General features: G+C 39.9%; 1 protein-coding gene across 3 annotated transcripts in view; it reads right to left on the reverse strand.

Annotated features, from left to right (window-relative positions):
* Egfem1 (EGF-like and EMI domain containing 1) overlaps positions 1-27,840 on the reverse strand; it is a 599,915-nt gene that overhangs the window by 524,993 nt on the left and 47,082 nt on the right. For all 3 annotated transcript variants that reach the window (XR_015662971.1, NM_001415037.2, XM_087622006.1), the window contains 3 exon segments: positions 14,145-14,279; positions 11,220-11,329; positions 9,561-9,665 (listed from right to left, as the gene is read on the reverse strand). Coding sequence is in view for 2 of the 3 variants with exons in the window: in NM_001415037.2 (NP_001401966.1) it covers positions 9,561-9,665; positions 11,220-11,329; positions 14,145-14,279 (350 nt within the window). In the remaining variant the exon portion in view is untranslated.

Below are 27,840 nucleotides of genomic sequence, written 5' to 3' on the forward strand. Positions count from 1 at the left end.
GCCCCTCTAGTACACACTATAGTAAAAAGAAAATAAGGGCTGGAGAGTTGGCTCAGCAGTTCAGAGCACTGACTGCTCTTCCAGAGGTCGTGAGTTCAAATTCTAGCAACCATATGTTGGTTCACAACCATCTGCAATGGGATCTGATGCCCTCTTCTGGTGTGTCTGAAGTCAGCAACAATGTACTCAAATGTATAAAATAAACAAATCTTTAAAAAATAAATAAAATAACAAAAAATAAAGCAACATGAAGAAAAAAATAAAACAACCAAAGAGGCACAGGGGACCCACTGTACTGCAAGCCCGGCCCATGCCCATTTAGCTGTGGGATCATAACCTACAACATGAGAGTTTAAAACCCTGTTTGACACATTGGCCTAGCTGCTAATAAATGTGACCTTGGAAATTCAGTTAGGCTTACTGTGTCTCTGTTACCTTAACTCTAATTTGGTAATAATATAAAATCTCCCATCGAGTGGGTGGGAGCTTGAATGGGGTAACATATGGGAAAGCACCTTGCGTGGTTTTTTTCACTACTGCATAAATATTTCATTAGTAGTTGAACAGATTGGAAAAGTAGCACTCTCTCTCCCGCCTCTCCCTCCCCATCTCCCTTCAGATGTGTGTTTATTATTTCTTTAAAGCAAGAAGGTTCTACACAAAATAATGCTTCAAAATAGTTCCATTAAAAATACGTTAAACCTACATTTTTTCACCTCATTATCCTTTATTTTTAGATTGTGATATAATTACATTCTTCCCTCGTTCCTCCCTTTCTTCTCCTCCCTCCAAATGGTCCCACATATCCCCTTCCTCCTTTTTAAATGCATGGCCTATTTTTCATTAGTTGTTGTTACATGCATATATATGCATATATACACATATATAATCTTTTTGAATACAGAAGAATCTCTGCACCCTATCACGAGCACACCAGTGTATGGGGGCTCTGAAAAGTTCACCAAAGGACAACACTGTATAGAGCCACAGAACTTACAACTTCCCAGCCATAGTTAAAGCCAGAAGCTCCACTCCATCTTATGTTTCCTAAAATACAGCAGAAGAGATGATCCAGAGAACAGACACCAAGAAACAGAGTATAGTAAGCAGATTATTCTATTTATGTTTTTAAATACAATGATGATAAATCATGCTCTGTGCATTGAGCACCATGCGTGTTTGACCTCTTCCTGGAGGACTCAAAATCAGTGTATAAATAAAAAGGGAAGATGGCACCTGCAACAGATGTTCTTCTTACCAAAAAGATCTTAGCCATGATACTGCGCACATTTACAGTCCATGGGTTTATAAGTTTTCTCAATGTCCTTACACTCCTCCCTTTATCCCATTCAGACCTAACTTCTGGCTGTCTTTTACAGGCTTCTCCCCATCTTCTACTCAGAACCTCTCAGGAAATCCATTATTAAATCTCACTCAAGTTAGCTGTTTTGTGCAACTCCCCTATCTGAGAAAGGTCACTATGTTCAGCCTCTTGCCTTCTACCCTTATCCTGAATAATGCCAGACACAACTGAAGACACAAAATATTGGAAGACTTTCTTCTTTACCCAACATGAAATATCTTAATCTAATCACGTAGTAGTTTTAATGACTGAATACACCACTGTCTAACACTGGGCAGCCAAGTTTCTGAGATGCAGGACTAGACACCTAGTTGCACAGTACAGCATGACTGGCTTTTCCTTTTTTAACAAGAAATTGTGATTTCAGGAAGAGCTAGGCATGGACTGTCTAGCCAAACCAAGTGATGTTAGTGTACTTAGCATGCACTATTCTCAGAAACACGTGACTTTGAATAAAGTCTCTCCTACCATGTACACATATGGACACCCAAAGAGTAATGAGTGCAGAATGTCTATTTGTGCAATAAAACGTGTTCTCTTTGTTTTAACCATGTCATTTCAAATCATGTTGGTGTGTTCTTAAAATACGAGAAGGGAATAAAAAGATGGATCGACTAGCTACATTTGCAGGGAGTATAAATTCAGTTCTCAGCACCCACTTGGCAGCTCATGACCATCTGCAACTCCACTTTCAGGGGATCTTATGCCCTCTTCTGGCCTCCTCAGGCACCAGGCATCCACACAGTGCACACCGATACACATAAAATGAATGAATGAATGAATGAATGAGTGAATGAGTGAATGAATGAATGCTAAATAAATATATGAGAGGTAATAGGATCAAGATACTTTGCATGCATATATAAAATTGTAAGTAACAAAAATATTTTAAATATTAAAAATATGGTATTTAAATTCCAGTTAGTAAATGAAATGGCACATTTCCATCTTACTTTATACCTGACTCACTAAAATGAGCTTGATTTTATATAAGATAAAGCAAAGCTGCACAATTTTATTGGGAGCAGCAATAGAGAGGAAAACGATTATATAAGGTTAGGCTACTTTCCCAGTATGACATTTCCTTTCACTTTGGAATGTCATGTTCTTTCATCATATTGCTGTATCTTATAAAGACATATTTTCACACGCACCTCCCCATCTCCTGTGGCATTGCATATCCGAACAGCTGGGCTCTGTCCTGTCTAACACAGCAGCAATATGGATTGGGGAAGGACATTCACTTTCACTTGCCTCACCTCCTTGTCAACTTGAATCTGTTTTGGAGAAGACCAATCATTATGTCATAGTCATTTGTTTTCCTCTTTCCACAAGAATGATGTATACTTTTCTATAACACAGGCCAGCATATGCCCGTACAGTGAGCAAAACTCAGTGGACACAGTAATTCACCTCATGCTTTTGTTTCCCAACATGGTTCCAGGATAAAACATTGCAAATGAAGTATGGGTATTTGACCTTCATCTGGTTGTGAACTCATTCCCACAGCACCAGCAGATTAGAAACCTGCCTTCAATGTATGATGTCTTGGAAGGGACACTTCATATACAGACCACACAGGTTTGTCTCTCCCTGAACTCATGTTGAAAGCTAATTCTTATTATTAGATATTAAGAGATAAAACTACTTGGATCTTTAAAAATAGGATTCCAGATGTGGTGAGGTAAGTAGACAGACACACCCACATGTATAATAAATTAAGAACTGATGGGTTAATGGACTGGACAGTTCGGAGGCTAAGTCTCTCACACTCTTTGTTTCTACACATGATTCTCTGTGTTCTCTGCAAGTGAGATGGCCATCACCAGACCTGGGCACTCACACTTGAGCCAGAGTCTGAGTCCAAAGAGACCTCTTTTTATCATAACATACCCAATTGCTGATATCTGGCTTTCAGCGAGAAGTATGTGTTATTTTTAATATAAGAATATTAATGGCATGGGATTGGGTGCATTTCCAACACCCACACACATATAAAGTGCATAGCACAGCTCTGAGCTCATAAAAAGCATGGCTTCTGGGTTTAACATCATCCTCACTATTATCAACATTCACCATGTTCTACTTCATCATCAATTACACCCGGTGGAATCCAACAGCCCTGGATGGTGCTGCACATCCTCTTCTGAGACTGTGGTGTTTGCAAATACCCAGGGATTGCAATGCAGTCTCCTTTAACTGTGGCTTGTGGTTGTTATCATGGTGAGAAAGCACACTCAGAAAGGTACATCAACAGCGTTCTTCCAAAGCTTCGGTTTCCAAATCCAACATCCGGATCAATATCCTAAGCATGGATTCCAAACAGCGGGGTAATCTTTTGCTGGGCACAAGGTAGGACACCAAATCTTAGTTTACCATCTTCATAGACAGATTACCCAAGTCCTCCACCACAGCTCCCCAGAGCTGCCAGTGTTGCCACAGCCTATGCCTAGTTATAGAACAAAGAACGTAGTCATTTGAATACAGATAAGCTCATCCCTCGCTGCGATCTTAGGGCCCTAACAAGACATCTTTAAGTGGCAAACAATATAACCACCGGCATTTAACTAGTGCAAACTGCTGGTTCATTCTAAGATGTCTATCAGTTTATCTCCACGACAAACCTGTGCTTTATGTCATTTCATAACATCTGTCTGTAATGCTCATTTAATTGTGATATTTTTAAGTGTTTTCAATTAATGATTTTTCCATTCTCTTCCAAATTACCTTCCCAGACTAATCTTATAATTCAATTAAAATAAGCCACTCACTTCCCTTAGCATGATTTGTTCTTTACTAAACCCCCTGCCACTTTTCCCATTTTCATTGTTACACCAGGCCAGTTGCTGAAATGAAGCAGAAGAGGAAGGGAAACTCTCTGCCCAGTTCCTGATACTGCCTTGCTAATGGTTCTGCAGCAAAATGTCACAAGCCGAATTACTTAAGCAACAAGGACAAACATATCTCTCTGTGCTTTATTCTGTAAAATATTGCCATGTATTGACGGTGTGGCATGTGATTGACTCAGGTCTGAGACTAGAACTGAGAGACCGCCTCCTAAGGACTATGAAGATACAAGTCTCTGCTGCTGCCTCTCACCTCTCTTCCAGACATGTGTAGGAAATGTTTGGTATTTCTTGTCACACACAATCACTATTTTGATGTCTTCATTTTCTTTTGATGGCCTTCCTATGTCCATGCTTCTCTATTCAAAATTTCCCTAGTAGTTGAAGTACAAACTCATCTTATTCAACTATATCCATAACAAGCCTATATCAAAATAAGATCATATTATAAGGTACTTGGATTCAAAGCTTTAATATAAGAAATGTGGCAGTAGGGGAGAGAATTTCTAATGGCATTTCTCAAGAAAACAATGCCCTTAGAAAAATTTCAGTGTAAGAAAACACTTTGCCCCAGCCCTCTAACCACCACAATTACACACAAACAGTCAATGCAATTCTATGACTAGAATATATGGTCATCTATATTTGTGACTTAGTCTCCAAAAGTTGTTCATGTTCCCCAGATCAGGGAGCAAAACAACTGGAGCCTTTCCCCTCTGACATGAGCTTCCTTTTAGGATCCTTGGAGTGACCACAGCAAACTAGTAGTACAGCTTAGATGATGAATTCAGCTTACAAATCACATCTGTTATCCCTTAAGGCCTCTCGTGAATAACAATGTACGCAAACCAGGTAACCACACCAAAATTGTCAGGATGGCATCCCAGCTTTCAGGCTAAGCCAGCAAGCTCTTGGGCCAGAACATAGTACATATGGACCTTACGTGTCCTAATCCTTGCTGCTTAACCTTAGACCAATCTCTATCACTCAGTAGTACATAGAGTGAGGTAAGAACAGAATATTCATTCCACAGCCTTTAGATAATTGTTTATTTAATGTATATGAAATTCTGAAAATACTGTCTGGAACACTGTTGGAACTCAGGCAAGATGAAGTTTTTATTTGACTCTTAAAAAATGATAATGCTGAGACTGGAAATGTAATCACTTTCTCCAAGACAACGTAGTCAACAGTGAGGCCCAGCCTCAGCCTCCAAATGCCTAAAGCTTCCCAGATACCAATCCAAAATCTTCTTATTTTTCATGTATCCAAGCATCATATTTTGAGGTGCTAAAGACATCTGGGGATTCTTCCAAAAGAACAGAAAATGGAGAACTAACTAGTGATACTGGATGTTCAAGACACCCCAATGTGGGCCAGAAAGATGGCTCTGCAGTTTCAACTGCTTACTGCACAATCAAGAGGCTAGGAGTTCACAGAACCTGAGGAACAATCCAGGCCTTCCACACAAGCTATAAACACAGTTCTGAAAGGTATGGAGGCAGGGGGAACGCTGGGGCTTGCTGGTTTCCATCTAGCTGAGAAAAAGGTAGCACCAAGTCCAGGGAAAGATTCTGCCTCAAGGAATAAGGAATAAGGGGAGAAAGACAAAGATGTCCAGATGCCCTCTTCTGGACTCCATATGCATATGTGCACACATGTGCACTAACACACACACACACACACACACACACACACACACGGAGAAAGGGTGAGTGAGTTCAACTTCAGGACAGTCTTGTTCAGGAAAGTGAACAACCGAATTTTGAAGAATTCTACTCTGCATAGAAAGTCTTCAAACAAAATTTGAATGTATCAAGATAGACAAAGGAATTATTGCCCCAGACCCAAGACGGATGGCCTATCTTCGGTCACTTATTGTGCACCACTTTCTATAGCCAAGACAATTGTTGTTGTCCTTCATGTACTGTAATATTCTTGTGTCTGTGGAAAATATACTAATATCTCTACCAAGTTTCATATGACTATTCTGTTTATCTTTAATAACAGGCAGTATTTCATACTTACAAGCATTTTTGAGAAACCTCTCCTCTCCTTCTGGTACCACACAGATGAACATCTTCCTCTTTCTTTTAGGATAAAATCATCCTCCATCATAGCAGTGGTGAATTGCATAATAACCATGGGCTTTCTGATCTCTGTTTCCCACCAGACTAAGATTAAACCATGTTTTCACGTCTGAAGCATCTAGTACACAGCCTGCTCTATAATTATTTACTAACTGGGAGACTCAACCGAAGCTTGATTGACCTACAGGGAGAATGAAGAAATATAACATAGAAAATAAGGAAACTTGGAGCCTCCCAATATTCACATTATCATTTTACTTGACTTATGAGCAGAATGACAACGGAAGGCCAGGGAGTGACACGGAAATGAGGTGTGACTTGAGTGTGAAATTCATCAGTTCATGTAACTCGCAGTTCTCTCTGAAGCCATAATGTTTTAAAAGGGAAAACTTCACCACCAGCTCTCTCGCTTGATTTGCATGTGTTCAAATCTTCAAAGTATTTCTTTTGATTTCTTTAATCAATAGTTATTTCGGAAAGCTCTTCATTACTTCCTAATTGTCCAAATTCATTTTCTTCATTTGCCTTATTAGAGGCAGATTTTTTCAGATGAGTTAAGCAGAGCAGCAATTTTAGAGTCATTACTAACTTCAAGCCTGGTTCCCACTTATTAGCGTGTTCCCACTCTGAGCAGGACTCCTGTCTTTGCTTCATCTTAAGAAGGGCAACTGGCCTATTTTTAGAGTTCTCTCTTGCCATGCACAATGGTAAGACCAACTTTGCTACAGACTACAAACTCAGTGGTGATGATCTGAGATAGGCATGACACCCTTGGCTCTGAATGTGAGGATTCTCCCATTAGTAAATACCAAAAAATAAGTAAATAACAAGATTTCCCTCATTTTAATCCACAGTACACACAGTCATACTATCACATACGCTCACTGACCCCAACAACCCCATACCTGGGGCATTCTTCATAAAATGTAAAATACAATATTATCACCAGCCTGATTACTGTGCCACAAACTAGAACAAAATTTGGAACAAATGTTTATCACTCAGTAGTTAGAAAAACAAGCAGGTGGCACACTGATGTAATAAACAGCTGACTGCATACAATCGCTAAGCTCAGAGAACAACATAAAAACTCTCAAAAGCTACGGCAATGGAAAGAGAATAATTAGATAGGAAGAAGGAGAATAGATAGAAAACACTAGAAGGGCCTTCAGCAAAAACCTGTGCTGGCCTATGCTCTCACATGTGCACACTTTCAGACCTGTAATATGAACAGGGTGCCCATCCCGGTCATCTGTAGGTAGGAGCAGTTCTACATAGTTTCTGTTTGCCATACTGCACAAACTGGGATTTTGCAATACGTGGAACTTTTCAATGTTTTAACTCTAGAGTTATTTTATGTATGATTTCAAACATAATATTAAAGATATTTACTATGACGTATATATGTATGTATGTATATATATATATATATTCACACACACACACACACACACACACACACACATACAGATGAGGGAGCAGACATCACACATAAGATCTCTGGCTCCAAAAGAATGTTAACAATAAAAGATTTCCTCACCAGACTATATTATAATTTCTTTTAAATCAGGTTCTCTACTTACTTCCCAACTGCTTGATTTCCTAGAAAGTCTTCAAATTTTATCCATTAAAATCACTTTAATTTATATAGTTCAGGGTACCCCAATTTTGTGGATGAAATACAGTCTCATGCAGGAGAAGTCTAAACTTCTCCTCTTTGGGAACAAGCCCTTGAGTTGTCAATTCCTTTTTAAATTCAACAAGATCGCAATAGCAGGAGAAGAAACGGTGTCAGAATCTAAGGTAAGCACACCTGGCCAGCAGCACTGGCCAGCCCAGCAGGGAGTCCGGGTGGGTGTTTTGTATGTGAGTGTTATCCTGTGTTTCTGGAGACTTCATGGTGTATAGACAAGCCTGTGCAAAAGATAATCTTTCTACCTTTGTTTAAAATTATTCACCAGGCCAAAACTACCAAAAAAAGAGAAATATCTGACTACTTAAATTTCAGGTAGCACACTAATTACTTTGGCATGGGAGTTGTTAAGAAGTTGGAATCATCAAAATATTCAAGCACTGGTGTAAACGCTAAAGAATAAATTAACCCAGGTTTAATTGGGCCATTATCATTACCATATGCCTCTTTTTATTACCTTTGTCCTCTGGGACCTGATATCCTGCAAGATTTGCTCCACAAAACAATGCATTTGTAAATTAATAACCAATTATTTTTTTTAAAAAAACTCTTGGCGAACTAATAACATCTGTAACTCCCCACCACAGTTATTGGCCTAAGAAACCTTTAGTGTCAATTTAGTACAAATTTAGTGTATAACATCAAAGAATTTGTTACCAGGAATTCACATGTAATTTTTGTTATTTATGAAAATTTTTGCAAAACAGTAAAGATGCAGCCTGAAGCTCAAAACTTCCACTAATCTTTGTCTACAAATCGGTCCTGCAGTCAAACCATGAGCACACCAGCTTTATGTTCATTCACACGTTTTTAAAATGTCAACTCAGAAGAGAGTTTGGGAATTCATTTACAAGAACATTTCTGAGGTGAGCCATGGAAGATGGGGGCATTGTCCTTAAAGTGTTAAAGCGTCAAAAGCTTTACAAAAGTGTTGGGACCTTGGAAGCCATACACGTGGATTCATTCATAAATATCCAAGCAGTAGACCCAAAAAAGACATACATGTATTCTGCTTTAAGTAAGGCTTCATTCTGTAGTAGAGGCTTACCTAGAAACTCCCCACACAAGAGACATTCTATATGTTTGTGTCCAAGTTAACAGTTAAGTTTCCAATCTTGAGAAGTAGATTAACAAGTGTTGAAGCTTTGGTAATCACCAGGTCTCATGACTTCCCAGTTTTGTAATGTATTTTTAAGATATCAGGTTAAGATTAGTCAATATTCCATAACATGAAGTCCATGCTGATTGCACTTTGCTCATTTTAGATCCCAGAGATCTCACAGAATACCATGCCACAGCAGCAGTTCTAAGCTATCTTCCATGAGATATTTAACATCTGACACTTTCTTTACAAAGTAAAGCATCGTCTACTTACAATGAACCTTTGAACTCTTACAGTGAAGACTTACAACTAAACCACAAGGCCTAGTTTATGATGTCTATTATACTATGAGTCTGGATTTCTGCATTCAGTTTCAGTGGTCATTAATTCCCAGGCAAGTAACCCGCCAGGACACAACTGGCAGATGGTGCTAAATCATGATAGAATGGTCCTGTTGGTGACTTACCATATTGACAGTGGGGTCCATGAAATCCTCGTGAACAAAGGCACTGCTGTGTGTCTCCATCCCAGCATTCCCTTCCACTGAAATGAGTTCCCAAAGAAGAGACAGCTAAAAGGAGTGTGCAAATGAAGGACAGGTAGAGTTGGAAGGAAGAAAGAAAACCATTAGAATAGGCACAGAGTGTGCAGTTAGTATAACATGATCTAGAAATTTCCACTGGCCCCGCCAAAAGATATCATATAGAAAATTATTATAGAAAATTGACATTACAAGACAATGGCTAACTTTGTGAAGCCTTGCAGAATTATCTGTAGGTGCATTCCTGATGTTTTTTGCCTACATGCAGATTCTGAGAACCCCTCTAGACCAACAGTATGAATCTACCCTTTAACAAGACACCAGACTATTTATATTCACATGAAGTATTGGCATAAAGAAGATGCATGATAAGGTGACTGTGTTCACAATGATCATTAAAAAATCAAAGAAAATGCTAATATTTAACCAGAGGCAAAGAATTTGAGTGGTTGTTAAACAATAAATAAATATAAAGACTTTATCACAGAGCTGTCAATTTCCTAGACTTTGGGCAGATCTTTTCACTGATGTTAAGGCAACCAGCCACAGTGGCCCAAGTTTAAACATCCCAAGTTGCCATAGCACTCAACCCTATGCCCACATTCAACAAAACTTCTCCATTGTCTGTCAAGAGCAGAAAGCGTGTAGGGAAAGGAGATGGGATGCTGGCAAACTCTACAGCACACAGAGACAAGAGAGAGGAACTGTGCTGTGGTGCTGCACTGACTAGACGCACAAGGCAGTCTCAGGGACTTGGCAATCACCATCAGCACAAAACGCAGATAAAGGCCTAATGAAACAGACCACCCCTCTCAGCCTGGTGAGCTATATAATGCTACTAGTTCTGCTCCTGAGCGCTGCCAAACACAACACTCCAAAGATTCAGAAATACCATCGCCAGAGGTTTGTAAACAGTGCAAACCTCATCTTGCAAAGTAAACTGCCTCCAGAGTTCTGCAATTAATCATGACAAGTCCAAGTTGAGAAATCCCATTTAGATTTAGTACAGTGATTTCCCTCCGGACTTCTGAACCAACTATGGATTACAAATTTGATGATATGGAAAAGGGGCAAACAGGCAAGTGGGATGGACATCAAGGAAAGCCTTGCTGGCTTTAAAGCAACTGTCCTTTATATTGACAGAATACACAGCAGCTTTCAGGGTCCTGAGCCGCAACCCAGCATGAAAATGCTTAACAGAAAGGCTTTTTATGCATGTTTTCCCATGTTACGTGTGAGCCATTAGTGTGGAGAGGTAGTTCTGAACCTGTGGATCATGACCCCTCAACAGGGGTCACCTAAGATCACCAGAAAAATACAGGTATTTACATTTGATTCACAACGGTAGCAAAATTACAGCTATGAAGTCAGCAAAAATAATTTTATGGTTGGGGGTGTCACCACAAACTGAGGAACTGTATTAAAGGGTCTCAGCAAAAGGAAGGTTGAGAGCCATTGGTCTAGAGCAATGCTGTGAATCTACAGTGCTTCTGAAGATGCTGAAATGTGATAGGCATCGTGTGGTGGAAGCAACAGCCTTTCCCTCTTGGAAAAGATACCTGGGCAGGAAGAATTGTGACTTACAGGTGAAGCAGCCTGGTTCATCATCCCATTGGTTCCAACCAGGGCAGCACCGGAAGACTGTCTGGTGCTCTGTGGCATACACATGTCTGTAGATGATGTAGTAGCGAACCCTACAGAGCACAGGATATTAATCAGGGAAACATTTCACTCCTCTGATGGCAAACTTAGTTCACAGTTATAAAAATGCCTCCCTCCAATTCAAATCCTGCCACCTGCATTGGGAGGTAGATGAATGAGAAGATGGAGAGCTATGGATATATACTTTGTATACAGTACATAACTACAACATCACGCATGCAGTCAACATAGTTTTAGTCATAGCTTGAGGAAGATTAAAGACCCTGTGTGCAGTTTATCCTAATATCTAGATAGTGCAGTCTATCCTAAAGACCTCTCAAGTTATCAAGGGTGAAATCCAAAGTTGTAAGAAGAATACTGAAACCCTGGAAAAGAAGATTTATGCATTTCAGATTAACATCAGAGGCTCATTATACATCGGTCCCACTCTAGCTCGCATTCTCAACCAGAGTTAAGGTCAAAAACCAGGGTGACTGTCCTTAGTTGGGGATAGGGAGAATGCAAGGAATGAACTGATGAAAGTGTATGTGCCCCTAGAGTGAGCACAGTACACGATGGGAAAAAGTATATGTGTGGGTTGCAGAGATGGCTCAGAGGGCTTGTGGAGGGTTCAAGTTCCCAATGCCTATCTGTGGTAGCTTATAGCTGCCTGCAGCTCCAGCCCCGGGTGAATGACCCTCTCTTCTGGCCTCTGCAATGTCAAAAATTTACTTGGGATGTAGCAATTACAGTACCAGGGGATTTCATGGTCCTGTTTCATGAGAAAGGAACAGAATGTTTACCACAGTGTTGAATTGTCTGCCGACCATGGTGCCCAATATGTCAAAGCATGCTGATTTCCTATCAAATCAAAGTTCTATGTACGTTTTATCCTCAAAGTTATAGCTCCTTCTTTTCCATTCATGTACATTGTCCTGTGTCCTAGTGCAAATCCCTCATTATTCAAAACCAGTTTCTGTTTCCACTTCCTCTAAAGTCTCGCCGCTCTCTGCTCTCTATCAACTCTCTTTATTGCTACAAACAAAGTTTATTGGCTTCAACATCACTTATGGCATTTAATTATTCAACATCTTTAAATACTGCCTAGTATTTTTTTTGTGTGTACATCTTTCCAATTAGGATATGACTCAATGTATAGCCAAACAAAAAGGGGATGTGTGGCAAGAAGCCAATTATTTTCCTACATTGCTACCCTTCCCAATCAGTGCCACAGCAGAACTGTTAAACTGGTAAGCACTCAACGAAGAACAGACGAAGCCTGTGTTACATATTCATGTTTGTTTTCCCCCAATTCTAAGCAGTGACAAGGTTGTATTTTCTTTGGTTCCGATCAATATTTACAATGATTAAACCACAATTGGGTAATACAAAAAATTTAAATTTAAAACCATTTTCAAAAACAATTTCTAGGGCCAGAGAAATGTCGTAGTTGGTAAACGACTTCTGCTCCAAGATAGTGAGCTGGTTCAACCCCTTGAATATATATGAAAACTGGGACACATTTATAACCCCAGTATGCCTAAGAGGCAGATCGGAGGCAGAGGCAGGAGAACTCCCCGAAATCACTGGCCAGGAAAGGCAGCACGTGCAGCAGGGAACAAAGATCACCTGGCCTCTAACAACCTGAAAACTGAAAATCAACACCTGGGGCTGACCTCTGACCTCTGTATGTGAGCCATGGCACATAGGGAGGAACACACACACACACACACACACACACACACACTCCTCTAATCAATAAAAACATATATACTATAATCATTCTCCTAATTTTTGTGATAAATTCATTGCTATTGGTTTGTATTAACACACATGTTGAGCACCTTCCGGGTATCAAGCTTTATGCTACATGTGTAAAACATGTATTCAGCACTCCTCATGCTATCCATGTGTGCCATTATTTTTACAGCTTTACATACTAATGCTCAGAGAAATAAAGGAATTTAACTCAGGGCCACAAAGCAAGTGATAAATAGGGAAATTGTTCTGACTTAACTGTCAATTAAATATTCTCAATTTAAAACAACACCTCCCCAAAGAATATTCACCTAAAGGATAAACATACACACATACGCATATTTACACTTATAGATTATTTAATCTGTATTATCACTGTTGTCATGCTTGTACAATGAAAAGGCTAGATTCTTAAAAACGCCCTAGCTTTTCACTGCAGATCATGGTATTAATGAGTTCACTAACCTGGAACCACACTTTCTTATTAAGATTTATCATAAGTTTCGATCCTTTTGATTCATTTACATAAAACCCAGCCTATTATCAGCCATTTGCATCAAAAGATTTGTGAAAACCATTTTAAATCTGTGAAACACATAAGGTCTTCCTGGACTTGTAGGAAGCATTGTGGACACTTGCTTTCCCCCACTCCCAACAGCCTGCTGTGTCGATCCGCATTCAAAGACTGTAGTAAAGTTAAAGAAGCTGTGGTTTCAAAGAGCTCCACTCTGACAAGAGCGGGTCAGATGTTGGTTCACAGCTGCAGAGACCCTGGATCAAGCAGAGCCAAATTTAGCAAACCAACACAATATCCCTTGTTTCTGCTGGTTCTCTGATCTTTAGCTTTCAATGCTACATCATATCCTGAGGTAAAATTGGTGTCATAAAACCAAAACTAGTTCACACATCGTCAAGGTTTAATACAAAATAAGCACCTATCCCACTCCTTAAGGAAACTATATAATTGTTAATTTTCTTGGTAAGTGTTCCTTGGCCTTCTTTCTTAATTATCCCACCGCTTCCTGCAGCTCACAGGATAAAGTATTTAGGAACAGATGGGGTTTCTGGTTTGGGGTTTTAACAGTTACAGGAGTTAGGACATCACCTTACCTTCTTTCATATCCCATACACCACCGTGGGCCTGAGCAGCCTTGTCTCCAGAACTGGATGGTGTCTATGAAAGCTCGGGTGCATGGGCGTGACAGTCTTACCAAGGTCAGCTGCTCCTCTCTGCAAACATTTGGCCTTCACAAAAAGAAAAAATGAACAGTTACACGAGAAGCTGTGAGCAAGGATTTTGTACAAAGCATGGGTGCTTATCCATTTATTTTTTCACAAAACGTTTGTAATGGCTTAGAGAAATACATAAAGAAAGTAACAAGCGAGAGCTGGGGAGATGGTCCAGCGGTTATGAGCACTAGCTGCTCTTCCAGAGGTTCTGACTTCAATCGCCAGTACCACATGGTGGCTCACAACCATCTGTAATGGGATCCAATGCCCTCTTCTGGTGTGCATGAAGACAGCATGCTCTTATACAAAACAAAAATGCATTTACATAAAATGAATAAACCTTTTAAAAAATAAAGTAACAGGCAAAAAGTCAGGCAATGTCTTTTTTTAAAGTTCAGGCTTCATAGCAGTGTACAATTGTCATGTGTCAATTAAGGTAAAATATTTGTGCTATCTGAGGCCAGGAAGTGAGAAAACAGAAATAGATTTTGAAGACCAAGAACATCTTAGAGATATGCAACTTGTTCAGATCATTAAGCTGCATATTGAGTTCTGAGTTTTTTGAGACAAAGCTTAGAAAGGAAAACAATGTCAGAATTTTCAATATCCATGAAGAAAAAGCCAGCCAGCTTATCAAAGAACTTCAATCTTTCCTGGAACGCATTTCTGAGCAATATTTTCCATCTGTATGTTTAACTTGATTTCGCATGTAATGTGATGTTTGTTTAAACACAAATAATTGTCAACCTCCTTGCCTGGGCTTCCTTCCTGCTTCTGTTATAAGACACTCACCTAAAGCAAACTGGGAAGGAAGGGGAGTACGTCAAAAGGTCTGTTGACAATAAAGACCACATCACTCTGTAGAATCCCACTGTAGGAATAGAGCCTGAAAGAAAGATAGTCCAGACTCATAGGACTTTAAGCCTAGAATGTACTGATAATCTCCATAAAGTACCAATGTCACTTAGCAGCTTCTGTAAGTTTAAGAATTCTTTTGGTATTGACCTATATTTTCTGACTCAAAGTAGTCTTCATTTGGAATAATATTAATTATAGTAGCAAGCTGGGCAGACCACTCATGGTTTCCATGCCTTCAAGGCCTCTTACAAGCCATACACAGACACAAACTGAGAAAGGGAAAGATTAGTCCAACTCTGATGTTCCTAACTCCAGAAAGATGACATTCTGATGCAGTCTACCTTACACTGGGATCCTACTCACAGCCAGCTAAAGAAAAAAAAATGAACTCGGAACTGTCACAGTCAGCTCTTAAAAATCGTTGTGAACTTGCCTGGGGATGCAAACTTAATACTGATAAACAAATGCCTAAAAGTGTGCCCAAATGTGACTCAGTGACACCGCCCCCACTGACCCTCCTTTAGCACCACGCGATCTCACAGCTCATTTCTCACATACATTTCTAAAAGGCAATTGTTTAGATTTCTCATTGCCAACCTCTGAACTTCATTTATGAGTTTGCATAGCACATTTTAATACTTAAACTAAAGGTGGAAATAACAAAGGAAGTATAAAAATAGCACCTAAGACAGGCGTCCTTAAAATGATCAGAAATTGGACAGCAAGCCTAAAGAATTTCTTAGCATTTGAGAATCTGCTAGCCAGGCATGGTGCTACATGCCTTTACTCCAGCACTTTGGAAGCCAAAGTAGGCAAACTCTGTGAGTTTGAGGCCAACCTGGTCTACATAAGTAAGTCCAGGACAGCCAGGGCTCCATTACACAGAGAAACTATGTCTCAAAAAACAAAACCAAACAATCTGCTAATATAGAGGATATAAGTATATTTGTGTATATATACATATATAGATATATATGCATATATTTATATAAACACTTATGCATACATATATGTATATATAAACAAGTATATAATATATACACCATGTATTATATATCTACCTGTATAGACATACAAATATATACATGAATACAAATATATCTTTATTTGCTCTTCTGTGACTTTTATGAGCCAAGCAGCCCAAATAGAATGAGCAAGAATGTCTGATATTTTGTTATTAACAGTATAATGCATTACACAGAAGCCCACATTGAATTCCAATGTACAATGTCTCTTTCTATCTACCCACCAATCCACTCATTTGAAAGCTATTTATTTTGTACCTGTACACATAATGGATTGTTTCAGAAGCATTCCACAAAATAAGACATTGGGTATGTGTCATCTATCATAAAGGACTGACAGGAAGTGATGAACAGAGGCACATTAGGAGGACTAGCCAGTAAAGGACACATCACCAAACTATCTAACATAGGTAAACTGTCCTCAAAAATAATTAAGGAGACTTATTAATTCCTCACAGGGATTGGTTAAGGACAATTCCCTCCATAGTGTTTCAAGCCAAAGCACAATTAAGGCAAAAAGAGTTTCTAGAAGTCACATCAGCTGTCTAGTTGGACTTAAATTGATATAAGGATTCCATCCATCATGTACAAGAGTTAGACACTATTAATTTCTAGCTTAATCCTACCCTTGTCTGGGGTCACCTGAATGTCATTAAAAATACAAACCACCTACTTCAGATGTAAGCAAAGAAAGCAATCTAAGGTAACTTCTTTATCTGTGGCAGAATCCCAGCATCCTTTGCTACTCCCTGCTTCCTCTCCCAACACAAAAACAAGGGCTGTTAGGAAAACATGTGGCAGAAAAAGAGATGTCTCAGACAGAGATGACAACAGACCCTTCTGCTGTCCTTGTTGGATCCTGGGTGCTGTTGGAACCAGCTCCAACATGGCTGGAATCATGGCTCCAGTCTGCAGTGGCAGAAAGGAGGAACCAGATGTTAAGGCTGACATGTAAGGCCGAATAAAGATGTATTTGTATTCATTCATTCATGTATTCATACACACTGGCTTTAAACTGAACTGGAATAAGTTAACAAGTAACTTTAAAATCAACAAATGATGTGTAATGACGGGGACGTGGGCAGCAAGTTGACATAATTTATTGATTAGGTAAGTAAACAAAGAGCCCTGTGTTGTATTCCAGCACACTGAGACTTTTTGTAAGTCAGTATGGTTGCCTGATGCAGATGGCTCCTGCTACCTCTCACCCTTGCTACCTTATCTAGAACCAGGTGGCCATCTTGTGGAACATACCATCCTAACAGGTCCCTGGAGAAGGGAAGAGACACAAAGGACAATTTACTCCATGCTATAAACTTGCCTTGAGGTATTATTTGTCTCCTCACACTCCTTAGTTAACTCAGGGCCACTTCCGCCTAGATCCACACTCACAGCCTAGTGAATACCCCCTGAGTCCCAGCACACCCCTGCTCTGTGTTGCCCAACCACCAATCCCCACTCTGGTCTACTTTGTTTCCAAATGTTCCTGTGTTGCTGTTGTTGTTGTTGTTGTTGTTGTTGCTCCTCCTCTTCTTCTTCTTCTTCTTCTTCTTCTTCTTCTTCTTCTTCTTCTTCTTCTTCTTCTTCTTCTTCTTCTTCTTCTTCTTTTTCTTCTTTTTCTTGTTATAAGTGTTTTAAAAGATCTTACCTAGCTTTGACAGATATCTTATGAAGTAGAACCTATAAATATATTCATAAAAACACTTTGATAAAGAGTTTTAATCTACCTTCTAAGTTCTTAAATGTGATCTTTTGGCTCAAGACTAAAATATTATCATTTCTAACTTAGTTCTATGGTGATATAAAGAGGGTGTTAATCTGGTTGTTCCCAAATAAATGACTAGACTGTTTGGTCTTTAAGGGGATCCAGTAATCCAGATGTACATATCATTTAATGCATGGGAAGGGTTCAGAGCAATATGTGACAGATAATCCACATTTAGTTATATGTCAGGTGTAGATTTTCATCACATTAGTAAACTGAGATAAATTTCTCAAAGAAATAACAATCTACAACATCTAATTGTTACATCGCTACTAATTTGCCACACAGTGAAACAGATGAAAGTGGATAATGTGTCATTTTCTTTCTAAGAACTTAAACTGACACTTCCTAATGAAAACACTAATTAAAATTAATAACAAGGCAGCACATTGCTTCTGCTGCTTCTGACCCTCGATCCCCTTAGGTATGCCCCAGCCTGTGCTCCTTCATATTGTGACGTAACTGGAGAGCAGGGACTGGCCTTACTTGTCCTCAAACATGGTGGAGCATCCTGATTCCGTAGATTGAGAGAGCAGAGCAACCCAAATGAGGGCTCAGGGAGGAAAGCACCCTCATGGCTCCGAAGTTTATTGCTGTGTGCACTTCCTGCTTTATTGTCATGAGCTGGATCTCTCCGCAGCTGCAAATTAATTTCCTCTGCTCCCTAAATGAATTACACGTAACCGTTTCTAAAAATGACTACAGCTATGAAAGTCATTTCCACTTAATAACTAACTATTAATCTCATATTTCTTGGTGTCACTTTAGTATGAAGTGCAAACGAAAATTATGCTAAACATTGCAAATTTATAGCAAACACCAGCCTTGATTTATATTATTATAGATGGTTTATCACCAGAAGCAATCTAAACAAAACTCCATCAGATAGATGTTACAATTTGTATTTATTTCTCCTAGCACTAAATAGTTCCTCAATTTCAGGACTATCATTAATTTCTTATAAATGCAGATCTTTATTCCTTATTTTAATCTACAATGATTCCTCTAAGTCTTCAGAAGATTAGCATTTACATAGAATATTCAAATAACCATTATAAATGAGATTTGGTGTTCCCTGGGCAATCTCTTAGCAATGATGCATAAAGGACTTAAAAGGAATGGGTGGTCCCCATCGATCCAGGATGTAATGGGCTAACAGTACTTCTCCTTCCTTTTAAATGATCACCTTACAATTCAAAATCCAATCATTTATATAAAAAATTCATTATCTGTGAATATCTTTAAATTGTTTTGACTACCTCTGTAATCATCTAAATGTATTATGCATTCTTTAGATCCCCAGGAAGATATAAGCCTCTGCACTGATCATAATTAAAAGGAACTAACTGTAAGCATTTATTTGCCTTACTTATTTGGTTACCACAAAGCCAAGAGCCTTGTGAATCTCACTCTGACCACACAGTCTACAAACATTGACCACTCAGTCTATACCCAGTTCCTTCTAGTTAATCCACCCCAACTCAGCCTTCTTGATCCCTGTTAATATCTGTCTGACTTAAAGACTTCACTAGCTAAATTTTTACAGTACCTGTTTCTCCAAACAGAAGACAGAGCCATGTCACTTAGAGAAGCCCAGCTAACTATCCCTGTGTAACATGTGTATCTGTCTGCTGATTCCTCCCCCAAGTACTCTCCTGGCTTCTCCTCATCTCCTTGGTCTATGTTGAGAAGTTATTTATGAAGACTGATTTATATGATCTATTTTCTTCCTCTAAAACATGGCCCTTCATACTAATGTATGTTCAACCTCATGGCATAAACAGTCAGTTAACTCAAACTTAATAGAAATCACATGCTTTGAAGATCCTGTGATGAAGAATTCATGAAATCACTCCAAAATTTCTCTTAGCTTTTATGATGTATCAGCAATTCTGTTAGGGGCCTACACTACAGTCAAGTATGAACTGCCCTTGAAGTTAATAAAAGGACTCACTTCTGGAAGAGGTTAAATGATACTTTCAAATAGTGTACCACTTGTACAAAATTGGTAACATAAGATGTGTTTACTCTTCATGAAGATGCCCCAGATTATATAAGCCTCCATTAAAACTGAGATTTGCTCCGATCAAAGGAAATATCTGTTTATCAAGCACTAAAAATACTGAGGAAATTAAAGGAAGAAAATATTTATGAATGGGAAGATAAGCCATGCTTTTTGATGTGGAAGTATCAACATTGGTTGACTGTATATAGTAAAACTTCTAATACCCATATGGACCCAAAAGAAAGCTAAAAACGTAAACAAAATTCAAATAGGTCAAGCAATAGTGAACAAAATGAACAGAGCTGAAAGTATCACTCTACATGATTTCAGGACCTACTACAGAATCACAATGATCAAAACAGGTCTACACTAATATAAATCACACGGAAGAAAAGAACAGACTAGAGAGGCCACATATAAACTCAAGAGCTAAGAGTCAGCTTGTGGGGTTAGGGATTTAGCTCAGTGGTAGAACGCTTGCCTAGCAATCGCAAAGCCCTGGGTTCGGTCCCCAGCTCTGAAAAAAAGAAAAAAAGAGTCAGCTTGTTTTCTACAGGGATACTAAGAGCACACCACAGGGAAAAGGTTATCTCTCCAGTAGATGGTGATCAAACAACTGGACATCTACATCCAGAACGTAGTTCAATTTTATCTCACTGCATATATAGAAGTCAACACCACACTGACTTAAATATAACTTTAAACTAATGGGTCACTTTAAAGAACTGGGTCACTCTGATGATTCAGGGTTTAAAGCACTTGCTGTCAAGCCTAATGGTCTAAGTTTAGTCCCTGGAAGCTAGCTACATGACGTAAGAAAAGGACCAACACCTCAAATTTTTCTCTCTCTTCCACATGTACACTGAAGCACACACATGCAAGCACATGTGTACACCCACATGTACACTGAAGCACACACATGCAAGCACATGTGTACACACACAATAAATGAATGAATGAAGTAATGTAAAATATTGGCACATTTGAAGTAAAGACAAGAAGGCTGGGCAATGTGTGTGTGATGGGAAAACAGAAGAACCACAAAGAGAAGCCAAGATGAACCAATGATAATACATCAACACAAAACCTTCTTTACAAGTGGGAGAGCAACCAGGGATGGAGGGATGACTTGTGGGAAGAGACTTATTCTCAAAACACACATTTAATAAAGGGTCAATAGGCAACCTACGAAATCAAAAAAACCCCAAAATAACAAGGCAAATGCCCTAATTAAAATGCTAACAAAGTATCTGACTAGACATTTCCCCCTAAAAGACACACAAATGGCCAAACAGGAATATGAAAAAAGTCATTATTCATCAGATTAAACTCTCAGTGTGAGGTCATATCATACGCATAATAATGGCTATTACCATGAAAGTGAAAGATAACAGGGAAGTGTTGGAGATGTGTGGAGATACTGGAATGTCTGCACTGCTGGTGGGGAAGTACAGTTAACCACGAAAAACAATGTGGAACTTAAAAATAGAAGTATGATGTGACCCGCCAATCTCATGCCTCAGTACAGGTCTAGAAATGCTAAAGTGACATTACATTAGAGGTCTCAGGACTGTGCTCACTGCAGCATTATTCACAATAGCTGAGACACAGTCATCTCAAGTGCCATGAGTGGGTATATGGGTGAACAAAAAGAATTTAAGATGTGCATATGTACACACAGACACACACACACACACAGACACACACACACAAACACACACACAGTTTCAGAGGGTTAGATCATGATAAACGTGGCAGGAGCAATGAAAGCAGGCAGGCAGGCATGGCACTGGAGCAGGATCTAAGAGCTTACATCTGATCCCCAAGTATGCAGCCAAAAGGAGATGGGCTGAGTTTGGCATGGGCATTTGAAATCTGTCATGCATATTCTTCTCCCCAACATATACAGCATGCAAAAAAAAAAAAATAGCAGGTTCAAATGTAACTGAAAAAACTGTAAGTATAAATAATCATTTCAGATACTCAGGGACAAAGATGGCTTGCCCTAGATGAGGATGCCCATCTGGTGCCACTATCCTTTACAGAATGTGAAAAGACACGAAGCGCTAACACAGCCATTGCAGTACTGAAGTGCTGGTGGGAAGTCACCGCTGAAAATCCAACTCCTAGATGCACAACACAACATTTTGTAAGAGTTCCAGCCTGCGTGAGTTTTCCTTTCATGTTCATACGATCCCTAAGGCTTTGGAAAGAAAGATGTCAGGCTAAATTACTACCACTTCCGCAGCCATGTGCACACTGTGTGTTATAGTACTGTGCTCAGTACTACTCTGCGTGTGTGAGTATGCGCTGATGTTGATGCACTCTGAGAGATCCAGAAATCACATTCGATGCCCCTAACAAGGAAATTTTCTCATTTCATGCCCGGTATCTTAAAATCTTAAAACTACATGTTGAAGAGAAAATCTATAAAAAGAGGGAGACATTCATCATGCTGAATTGCACATGCATACACACTACACATGCCCCAGCATATTAAACGCATGCACATATGAGCATAATGGTTGAGTGAATCATTTGTGGATGAATGTGTTGTTCCTTTTTAAAAAAAAATGAGTTTATTTGTTTTGTTTTTGGGGTGTTGGGAGGCTGAGAACTTTTGTTTTGGGAATTTGGGGAGTTTTGAATTTGTTTTGTTTTTGGTTTTAGTGAGGGTCAGAGAATGAAGAGAGATGCTATTCAAAGGACAACCGCTGAATACAACTAATTCCTACTGTGTCTTCTTTTTCCTCTGACTGCTAAAAACTAAAGAAAAAAAAAGAAAGAAAACAGAATAGAACAAAACAAAACAAAAAAATCAAACAACCTGAAAGTTTGATTTTTTTTTTCCTTACGAAAGGTTCTGTGTTTCTTGGCCATAGTGATCACCGACTTTTCTGAATTCTGAGTCACTTACAGCCCAGCCTTCATCACAGTATTCAATTACCTAACTCTTCCCAGGTTTTCTGTATGTTTATTATTTTCCTGTATCTCAGTATCCTCTGTCTCTGACACATGTTCTTTAAGGAGAGAGATCACATCTTAGCATCTCCTATCGTGTCCAGCCATCCTGGGCTGAATAAATCACTATGTAAAGAATTATCTCTCCTTCCTAAGGCAACATCTAGCACTGTTTATTCTTCTAGCATATGAGCTTGTTGCATCTGCTTCTTGGAACAACTTCTTCTGTCTCTAATTTTCTTCTTACCTAAGGATCCAATATTTTTTTCATTTCTGAAACCTCCCATGGGCCTTACAGTGCAAATGGTCCATCGTGAGTCCTAAGGATGTAGCAATTAGTTGGAATTTATTGAAAATGGAATTCTGACTGTTCCTTGACCTTGTATAACTGGGATTTTGAAAGGAGCAAGAATAAGACGGAGGAGGGGACTAACTCCTCCCTGAGGAATTGGGTAGTTGTTATCACTGTTGGTATCCGTTAAAAATGATCAGCAGTGTTTATGATGTCTTACAAATTCTTATAATACCCACTCCTAATATTCATTTTCCTGTAAATAATCAAGATGTTGGGAATTGGGTAATTTGACTCCTTAGCTCCTTACTGCCCCTATTGCCTTGAGCAAAACAACAGCAAGCCAGACCACCCTAGGCCAGTACTAGCCACTCTAAATACTCCAAGAGGACTGAGGAAATCATGAGAAACACAGCTGATTGCACAGACTCAGGAGGGACAGCCTCAGCCAGGGCTGTTTCCCTTTGTAACAACTTTTATGCTACAACAAGCCTTCATGAAGGCTAGGTAACCTTGCACTATGTCCCCTAAGGCCAGGGGAGGGGCCATTCTTCAGTGACCTAGCAGATAAAGTACAAAGATTGGTGTTAAAGAGATAATTCAAACTCAAGAAGGATGACCAAAATGTGAATGCTTCACTCCTTCTTTAAAAGGGGAACAAGAATACCCTTGGCAGGGAATAGGGAAGCAAAGTTTAGAACAGAGGCAGAAGGAACACCCATTCAGAGCCTGCCCCACATGTGGCCCATACATATACAGCCACCAAACTAGATAAGATGGATGAAGCAAAGAAGTGCAGGCCGACAGGAACCGCATGTAGATCTCTCCTGAGAGACACAGCCAGAATATAGCAAATACATAGGCAAATGCCATCATTAAACCACTGAATTGAGAACGGGACCCCCGTTGAAGGAATCTTAGAAAGGACAGGAAGAGCTTGAAGGGGCTCGAGACCCCATATGAACAACAATGCCAACCAACCAGAGCTTCCAGGGACTAAGCCTCTACCCAAAGACTATACATGGACTGACCCTGGGCTCCATCCAACCTCAGAGGTAGCAATGAATATCCTAGTAAGAGCACCAGTGGAAGGGGAAGCCCTTGGTCCTGCCGAGACTGAACCCCCAGTGAACGTGATTGTTGTGGGGAGGGTGGCAATGGGGGGAGGATGGGGAGGGGAACAACCATAGAGAAGGGGAGGGGGAGGAGTTAGGAGGATGTTGGCCCGGAAACTGGGAAAGGGAATAACAATTGAAATGTAAATAAGAAATACCCAAGTTAATAAAGATGAAAAAAAAAAACACAAGAGATAGACAAATACAAACCTTCATTTCATGGAAGGCCTGTGATACAGTCCTTTTCTGGCTACATGTGCAGGGGTTCCTGTATACATAGTGGGTCTGGGGACAGACAGCGCTGCTTCCTCTGGGTTCACAACATTAGGCTCAAAGTGAGGGCAGGGGAGGGTCTTGGGCAATTGAGATGGCTCATCAGGTTAAGGCACCTGCTCTCAAGCCTGATAGCCTGAGTTTGATTCCTGGACCCCTCATAGTAGAAGGAAAGAACTGACTTCCACAATCAGAACATGGCACACATGTACCTACACACATACGCAGGAAAAATGAATGCATGTAAGAACTAAACTCACTCCTCACTGTTTTTATCAGGAGCCCCTTCCTCCACCATTAACCATTCCCAGAAATCAATAGCTAATTAATACCGTACCCTGAAAGTTGAATCACCCTGTATGATCCTGCCTTTTAATATGATTCCACTGGAGATTGGAAGGAACATTGAAACATTCCGAAACAGGGAGGGAGTTACTGGGATTCTATGGAAACCTGGGTTTGCTCCTGATACCTCCGTTCCCCAAACACTCCAGAAGTGCACAGAAGAGGAGAGATAGAGCCCTCTGGCCTGTTTTTCTGGGAATCGGCAGTGTGAGTTTCCGCATTCACACCCCAGTGTTAACCAGAGCCAAATATAAAAGTCCGGTTCACAGACAGTGACCACCTGACACTGAACTGTGACAAAAGCCAAAAGCAGTCGTGATTGTGATTCCAGCCTGCTGCTGCGGCTCTCTGAGCCACCAAGGTTCCCACTGTAAGGAGCAGTGCAGCGCTTGTCTATCAATGCCTATTTAAGACAGGGTCTCAAAACACACATTTTCAATCAGACCTGAGATGCTGATCAAAACTGTTTGAAGTTTTCCAGATGCAGCTACATTTATCTGCAGCACTTCTAAAAATAAGAGGGGGAAAAAAGCCCAAAGCCTGTCAAAGTTAATTAGATTCATACAAAAAGCTTAACAGTCCTATGCAATGTTTTTACTCTGCTACATATAAATGTACAATAATCCCATGAACACTCGGTTTAATTGCTCATAATATTTTAATTAAGGCTATGCTTTGTATAAATATCAACTCATCATTTACTGTGTCTACAGTCCCATTTAAATGATGAAGTCAATTTGACAGTACATTCATGAAAAGAGAGCCTTTTAAGAGTTTTGCTTTATGTGGTCCAGAATACTAATGGGGGTTAATTGTCAAAACAAGCCTAGTTCTGACTTCAGAAGCTCCTTCACATTTTTTTAGAAGCCACAGAAGAACTGTTTCATTTGCATATGACCTTCTGACCCAGTGCCATGAATAACATAAGGGCTACTTCAAGTCTGCCTGTCTGTGGCTAGAAAATAGGAAAGCTCCCTTTTAGTATTTACATTTTAAGGCTGCCCTTTCAAAGATCCCCTTTAACTACTGTATTTGCGATTCAGATGATCAGATAATTAGATGTAAGATTAGATGCGCCAGAAGAGATAGCTGCTTCAATTAATCCTACAGCCCGTGCCTCTCTGCAAATCAGTTCTCCATGTGCAACAGAAAATATCAAATTAAGTTCTCAGAGCCAGGGAAATTTCAAGTCCACAGTCATTTTAATTCCGTCTGAGGCAAGGATATAATTTATTACTGTAGTCTGAATTCATGTTCTCTCTTTCCAAAACACCAGTTTTAATTAGAGAACTGAGCCCCAAAAGAGTAGAAGTGGGGGGAAGACAGTTTCCTATTTTACCCACCCCACCCCACTCCCAAGGAGATAACTACCTCCTGCCTATAGGCAGTAAGTATCTCTTCTGATGTGTTTGCACAGTGAGAATAGGAAAGGGATACCTTGGGGGATGAGGGCCCTACCATAGGATAGCATTGTGGCCCTGAAAGGAGAAATGAGCCACCTCTCATTTACAAACGAATAAGCCACAACTTCCCTGCTTTCGCTTCTGCTTTTTAATTTCCCCCAATCATTATGTCGTCCAAAAACAATCAAATAATTTCTCTCATAAAACACAAGATGAAAAAAAAAACTCAAATTGTCAACTATATGTGCTTTTTTATAAATAGATATTTTAACAGAATAGAAGCATGACATAAATAGAGATCTGGAAACTAGAAAACAGATGGCACAAAAGATACCGGTATTTATCTGGATGGCAGTAAGAAAGAGCACAAAACAATCAGTTCTGGATTCCGTTAAGAGTTTTTGAAAGGTATAGCCCAGGAATATAGTCCTATGGCCGGCTGCTTGTGAAGTCAGAGCGCTGTCAACAAAAGGGAACTGATGGGATTGTATCTTTTAGGTTTTCTAGTCCGGAACTCGCAGGTGTGAAAGCTGAAGTTCACGTCTTGTGCTGAGATATTACCGAGGTCAATGCAACTCTAGGCCACTTGCAGCTACACTGCATCTGGAAATGCTACATTTGAGAGCTGGGGTTCAATTCCTTAGAAAAGTCATCCTGTTCATTCACTCAACAAGTGTTTTTGAAATACAGAAAGGCTTCAGAGCACCTGCACAGCGATTCGTGGGTGTAAGGACACCCAGCAAATAACGAGGGGATAGCAGTAGCTAGCTGTAAATTTATTTAATATCCCTCCGATGACTAGATGGACCAGAGAGTGACAACACATGGAGATATGTTAACAACGCTGGGAACCCCTGAAGGAGAAACCTGTTAATACCAAACCATAACCAGAGCTGTCAAGGCTAACCTTGTTTATTACCCCCATACACAAGTTAGGGAGGATATTTATACGTTGTTTCAGAACCAGCTTCTCCAGAGCCGAAGCGCTTTCTTCACTTTGTCCTCTGACCTCACACAGGGGACATGCCATCTACAGATGGTGTGTTACCTCTGTCATGTGGACAGATGGGTCTCTCGCCTCACACCAATTCACAAGCAGAGGCATAGCTTTCCATGGCTTTGCTCCCTTTGTTACTCTACCTAAGCAGGATGGATTCGGTCATGAGGTCACGGGGTCACGCAGTCATGCCGTCATGCCCACGATCTAATTTTAAGGACAGGAGAGTGAGTGTCCTTCTCTTCTCTCCACTTTATTCAAGGGCCTTAGCACCCAACCAATAACCCTACTGCCTTAATTTTCCCACTCATCTGTGAAGGGCCTCTGGCCAGCACGGGAAGCATGGCTTTGGTAGGCTTTGTGCTTCTTCCCATTCCCTCTGCCTTGATGAAAACTTAGATCACATTCCTAAAGAGAGGTTCCAAGGTCTATTCCTTTCTTTGGCCACCTCCTCGTCCTGAGGCTGACTACCAAGGTCCAGCTATCAAAGTACTGAAATCCAGGAATCAAAAGCTCCCTTTGGCTCCCCTAATTAAC

This window comes from Rattus norvegicus, chromosome 2 (assembly GCF_021556685.1).
Source record: "Rattus norvegicus strain SHRSP/BbbUtx chromosome 2, alternate assembly SHRSP_T2T, whole genome shotgun sequence".
Lineage (NCBI taxonomy): Eukaryota > Metazoa > Chordata > Mammalia > Rodentia > Muridae > Rattus > Rattus norvegicus.